General features: G+C 53.5%; 1 protein-coding gene across 1 annotated transcript in view; it reads right to left on the minus strand.

Moving 5' to 3' along the window:
* LOC107307247 (DNA (cytosine-5)-methyltransferase 1-like) overlaps nt 1-5303 on the minus strand; it is a 42584-nt gene extending 37281 nt beyond the window's left edge. The window contains 2 exon segments of the mRNA XM_085535850.1: nt 1812-1927; nt 5140-5303. Coding sequence (XP_085391976.1) covers nt 1812-1927; nt 5140-5301 — 278 coding nt within the window. The 5' untranslated portion in view covers nt 5302-5303.
* Between the last annotated feature and the right edge of the window lie 993 nt (nt 5304-6296).

Genomic DNA, 6296 nt, shown 5'->3' on the forward strand with positions numbered 1-6296 from the left:
GGGGGTTATGGGGCGGTAAAGGGTTATGGGGCTGGAATGGGGTTATGGGGCTGGAAAGGGGTTATGGGGTTGTAAAGGGGTTATGGGGTTATGGGGTTGTAAGGGGGTTATGGGGTTATGGGGCTGTAAGGGGGTTATTGGGGTTATATGGGGGGTTATGGGGGGATATGGGGGGTTATGGGGGTTATATGGGGGGCTATGGGGGGACATGGGGGGTTATGAGGGGATATGGGGGTTATATGGGGGGTTATGGGGGGATATGGGGCGCTATTGGGGTTATATGGGGCGTTATATGGGGGTTATATGGGGGGTTATGGGGGGTTATGGGGGGATATGGGGGTTATGGGGGGTTATATGGGGGCTATGGGGTCCGACGTGGCGCCCAGAACCGTGTCGGAACCGGGGCAGAACCAATGGGCGTGGAACATCTGCCCGCTGCTGTCCTCCCATAGGGCCGTCACCCTATAGGGACAGGCCAGGTTATGGGGCTGGAGATGGGGTTATGGGGCTGGAAAGGGGTTATGGGGGGTTATAAGGGGGGATATGGGGGGTTATGGGGGTTATATGGGGGGCTATGGGGGGACATGGGGGGCTATGGGGTTGTAAAGGGGTTATGGGGCTGGATATGGGGTTATAGGGTTATAGGGTTATGGGGCTGGAAAGGGGTTATGGGGTTGTAAGGGGGATATGGGGTTATGGGGTTATATGGGGGGTTATGGGGTTGTAAAGGGGTTATGGGGCTGGAATAGGGTTATGGGGGTTATGGGGGGTTATATGGGGGGATATGGGGGGTTATGGGGGTTATATGGGAAGTTATGGGGTTGGAAAGGGGTTATGGGGCTGGAATGGGGTCATAGGGCTGGGAAAGGGGTTATAGGGTTATGGGGTTGTAAGGGGGTTATGGGGCTGGAAAGGGGTTATGGGGGGTTATATGGGGGGCTATGTGGGGTTATGGGGGTCATGGGGGTTATATGGGGGGCTATGGGGGGTTATGGGGTTATGGGGGTTATGGGGGTTATATGGGGGGTTATGGGGGGACATGGGGGGTTATGGGGTTGTAAGGGGGTTATGGGGTTATATGGGGGGTTATGGGGCTGGAAAGGGGTTGTGGGGTTATGGGGTTGTAAGGGGGTTATGGGGCTAATTACCCCCTAATTCCCCTAATTAATGGTAATTAATTACCTGGCCAGGTAGAGGGGCTTGGTGGGATCATCTCTAATTACCACCTAATTAATTACCCTAGTTAATTAACGATAATTAATTAATTACCTGGCCAGGTAGAGGGGCTTGGTGGGATCATCTCTAATTAATTACCCCCTAATTATGACCCTAATGACCCTAATAACCCTAATTAATGACTGTTAATTACCTGGCCAGGTAGAGGGGCTTGGTGGGATCATCTCTAATTACCACCTAATTAATTACCCTAGTTTAATTAACGGTAATTAATTACCTGGCCAGGTAGAGGGGCTTGGTGGGATCATCTCTAATTAATTACTCCCTAATTATGACCCTTATGACCTTAATAACCCTAATTAATGACTGTTAATTACCTGGCCAGGTAAGAGGGGCTTGGTGGGATCATCTCTAATTACCACCTAATTAATTACCCTAGTTAATTAACGGTAATTAATTACCTGGCCAGGTAGAGGGGCTTGGTGGGATCGTCTCTAATTAATCACCCCCTAATTATGACCCTAACGACCCTAATTAACGATAATTAATTACCTGGCCAGGTAGAGGGGCTTGGTGGGATCATCTCTAATTACCATCTAATTAATGACCCTAGTTAATTAACGATAATTAATTACCTGGCCAGGTAGAGGGGCTTGGTGGGGTCGTCGGGGCTGACGGACACACAATCTCCCACCTCGAGGGTCTCGGAGTCGATGCAGACGCTGCCATAGAAATCCTTCTTCCCATCGCTCTATGGGGCAGAAAACCCCATAGAAACCCATAGAACCCCATAGAAACCCCATAGACCCCATAGATCCCACAGAACCCCATAGAAACCCCATAGACCCCATAGAAACCCCATAGAACTCCATAGACCCCATAGCCCCCATAACGCTGCCATAGAAATCCTTCTTCCCATCGCTCTATGGGGCAGAAAACCCCACATAAACCCCATAGAAACCCCATAGATCCCACAGAACCCCATAGAAACACAATAGACCCCATAGAACCCCATAGAAACCCTATAGACCCCATAGAAACCCCATAGATCCCATAGAAACCCCATAGAAATCCTTCTTCCCATCACTCTATGGGGCAGAAAACCCCATAGAAACCCCATAGAACCCCATAGATCCCCCTAGAAACCCCTAGAAACCCCATAGACCCCATAGAAACCCCATAGACCCCATAGAAACCCCATAGACCCCATAGAAACCCCATAGACCCCATAGGAACCCCATAGACCCCATAGAAACCCCATAGAAATCCTTCTTCCCATCGCTCTATGGGGCAGAAAACCCCATAGAAACCCCATAGAAACCCCATAGAAACCCCATAGAACCCCACAGAACCCCCATAGAAACCCATAGAACCCCACAGAAACCCCATAGAAACCCCATAGATCCCCCTATAAGCCCCCATAACCCCCCATATAACCCCATAACCCCCCATAGCCCCCTCATAACCCCCCATATAACCCCCATAGTCCCCCATAACCCCCATATAACCCCCCATAGCCCCCTCATAACCCCCCATATAAACCCCATAGTCCTCCATAGCCCCCCATATAACCCCCATAACCCCCCATAGCCCCCTCATAACCCCCCATAGCCCCCTCATAACCCCCCATATAAACCCCATAGGCCCCCATAACCCCCTATAACCCCTCAAAACCCCCCATATAACCCCCCATAACCCCCCATAGCCCCCTCATAACCCCCCATATAAACCCCATAGGCCCCCATAACCCCCCATATAAACCCCATAACCCCCCATAGCCCCCTCATAACCCCCTATAAGCCCCCATAACCCCCCATATAAACCACACAACCCCCCATAGCCCCCTCATAACCCCCTATAAGCCCCCATAACCCCCCATATAAACCCCATAACCCCCCATAGCCCCCTCATAACCCCCCATATAACCCCCATAGTCCCCCATAACCCCCATATAACCCCCCATAGCCCCCTCATAACCCCCCATAGCCCCCTCATAACCCCCCATATAAACCCCATAGTCCTCCATAAACCCCCTATAACCCCCCATAACCCCCCATATAAACCCCATAGGCCCCCATATAACCCCCATAACCCACCATAGCCCCCCATAACCCCCCATAGCCCCTCACAGCCCCCCATAACCCCACATAAAACCCCCCATAGACCCCCATAGCCCCTCATAACCCCCCATATAAACCCCATAGTCCCCCATAACCCCCATATAACCCCCCATAGGCCCCCCATAACCCCACCCCACAACCCCATATCTGGACTCCCACCCCACTCCCCACCCCATAACTCACCTTTATGGGGTTTCCCACCCCCATAACCCCCCATAACCCCCCATAGCCCCCTCATAACCCCCCATATAAACCCCATAGTCCCCCATAACCCCCATATAACCCCCCATAGCCCCCCATAGCCCCCTCATAACCCCATATCTGGACCCCCCACCCCATAACTCACCTTTATGGGGTCTCCCACCCCCATAACCCCCCATAGCCCCCTCATAACCCCCCATATAAACCCCATAACCCCCCATAGCTCTCTCATAACCCCATATCTGGCCCCCCACCCCATAACTCACCTTTATGGGGTCTCCCACCCCCATAACCCCCATATAACCCCCCATAGCCCCCTCATAACCCCATATCTGGCCCCCCACCCCATAACCCACCTTTATGGGGTCTCCCACCCCCATAACCCCCATATAACCCCCCATATCCCCCTCATAACCCCCCATATAACCCCCATAACCCCACATAACCACACACAAATCACCCATATCCCCATATAACCCCCCATAAACACCCAATAGCCCCCCATAACCCCCCATATAAACCCCATAGACCCCACATAACCCACATAACCCCCCATAGCCCCTCATAGCCCCCCATAACCCCACATAAAACCCCCCATAGACCCCCATAGCCCCTCATAACCCCCCATATAAACCCCATAGTCCCCCATAACCCCCATATAAACCCCCATAGGCCCCCCATAACCACATATCTGGACCCCCAACCCGCCCCCCACCCCATAACTCACCTTTATGGGGTCTCCCACCCCCATAACCCACCGTAGCCCCCTCATAACCACCTATAACCCCCATAACCCCCCATATAACCCCCCATAGCCCCCATATAAACCACATATAAACCCCATAATCCCCCATATAACCCCCCATAACCCCTCATAGCCCCCTATAACCCCCCATAGCCCCCTCATAACCCCCTATAAGCCCCCATAACCCCCCATAGCCCCCTCATAAACCCCCCATATAACCCCCATAGCCCCCATATAAACCCCATATAAACCCCATAATCCCCCATATAACCCCCCATAACCCCTCATAGCCCCCTATAACCCCCCATAACCCCCCATAGCCCCCTCATAATCCCCCATAGCCCTCTCATAACCGCCTATAAGCCCCCATAACCCCCCATATAAACCCCATAACCCACCATATCCCCCTCTTAACCCCATATCTGGCCACCCACCCCATAACCCACCTTTATGGGGTCTCCCACCCCCATAACCCCCCATAGCCCCCTCATAACCCCCCATATAACCCCCATAGTCCCCCATAACCCCCATATAACCCCCCATAGCCCCCTCATAACCCCCCATATAAACCCCATAGTCCTCCATAGCCCCCTATAACCCCCCATAGCCCCTCATAACCCCCCATATAAACCCCATAACCCCCCATAGCCCCCTCATAACCCCCCATATAAACCCCATAGGCCCCCATAGCCCCCTCATAACCCCCCATAGCCCCCTCATAACCCCCCATATAAACCCCATAGTCCTTCATAGCCCCCTATAACCCCCCATAACCCCCCATATCTGGCCCCTCACCCCATAACCCACCTTTATGGGGTCTCCCACCCCCATAACCCCCATATAACCCCCCATAGCCCCCCCATAACCCCATATCTGGCCCCCCACCCCATAACCCACCTTTATGGGGTCTCCCACCCACGAGATCCTGCTCTTGTTCTGCTTCTTCTTCCTCCCCTGCAGCATCTTTTTAGGGGACGGCATCTCGGGGATGTTGTCGTCCACCTCCTCATCCTCATCTGCCTCCCGCACTGCCAGATTGGGGCACCTGTGGGGCACCATAGACACCTATAGGGGGGGTTATGGGGGGCTAAGGGGGGTTTATGGGGGGATATGGGGGGATATAGGGGGGATATGGGGGGATATGGGGTGAATATAGGGGGATATGGGGGGATATAGGGGGGATATGGGGGGATATGGGGGGATATGGGGGGATATAGGGGGGATATGGGGGGATATAGGGGGCTATAGGGGGGATATAGGGGGATATAGGGGGGATATAGGGGGATATAGGGGGCATATGGGGGGGATATGGGGGGATATGGGGGGGATATGGGGGGATATGGGGGGATATGGGGGGATATAGGGGGATATATGGGGGATATGGGGGGATATGGGGGGTTTATGGGGGGATATAGGGGTTATATAGGGGTTATGGGGGTTTATAGGGGGATATGGGGGGGATATAGGGGGGATATGGGGGGTTATGGGGGGATATAGGGGGGATATGGGGGGATATGGGGGGATATAGGGGATATAGGGGGGATATGGGGGGATATGGGGGGATATGGGGGGGATATGGGGGGATATGGGGGGATATGGGGGGGATATAGGGGGATATAGGGGGATATAGGGGGATATGGGGGGGATATAGGGGGGTATGGGGGGATATAGGGGAATATAGGGGGGTATGGGGGGGATATAGGGGGATATAGGGGGATATGGAGGATATTGGGGGGCTATGGGGGGTTTATGGGGGGTTATATGGGGGGTTATGGGGGGATATGGGGGGTTATATGGGGGCTGTGGGGGGTTATATGGGGGGATATGGGGGGATATAGGGGGATATGGGGGGATATGGGGGGATATAGGGGGGATATGGGGGGATATGGGGGGATATAGGGGGGATATAGGGGGATATGGGGGGGTATGGGGGGGATATGGGGGGATATGGGGGGATATGGGGGATATAGGGAGGATATGGGGGGATATGGGGGGTTTATGGGGGATATGGGAGGGATATGGGGGGTTTATAGGGGTTATGGGGGATATGGGGT

The sequence above is a fragment of the Coturnix japonica genome, unplaced genomic scaffold, assembly GCF_054131305.1.
Source record: "Coturnix japonica strain WE unplaced genomic scaffold, WE-NBRP24 Scf197, whole genome shotgun sequence".
In the NCBI taxonomy this organism is placed as follows: Eukaryota; Metazoa; Chordata; class Aves; order Galliformes; family Phasianidae; genus Coturnix; species Coturnix japonica.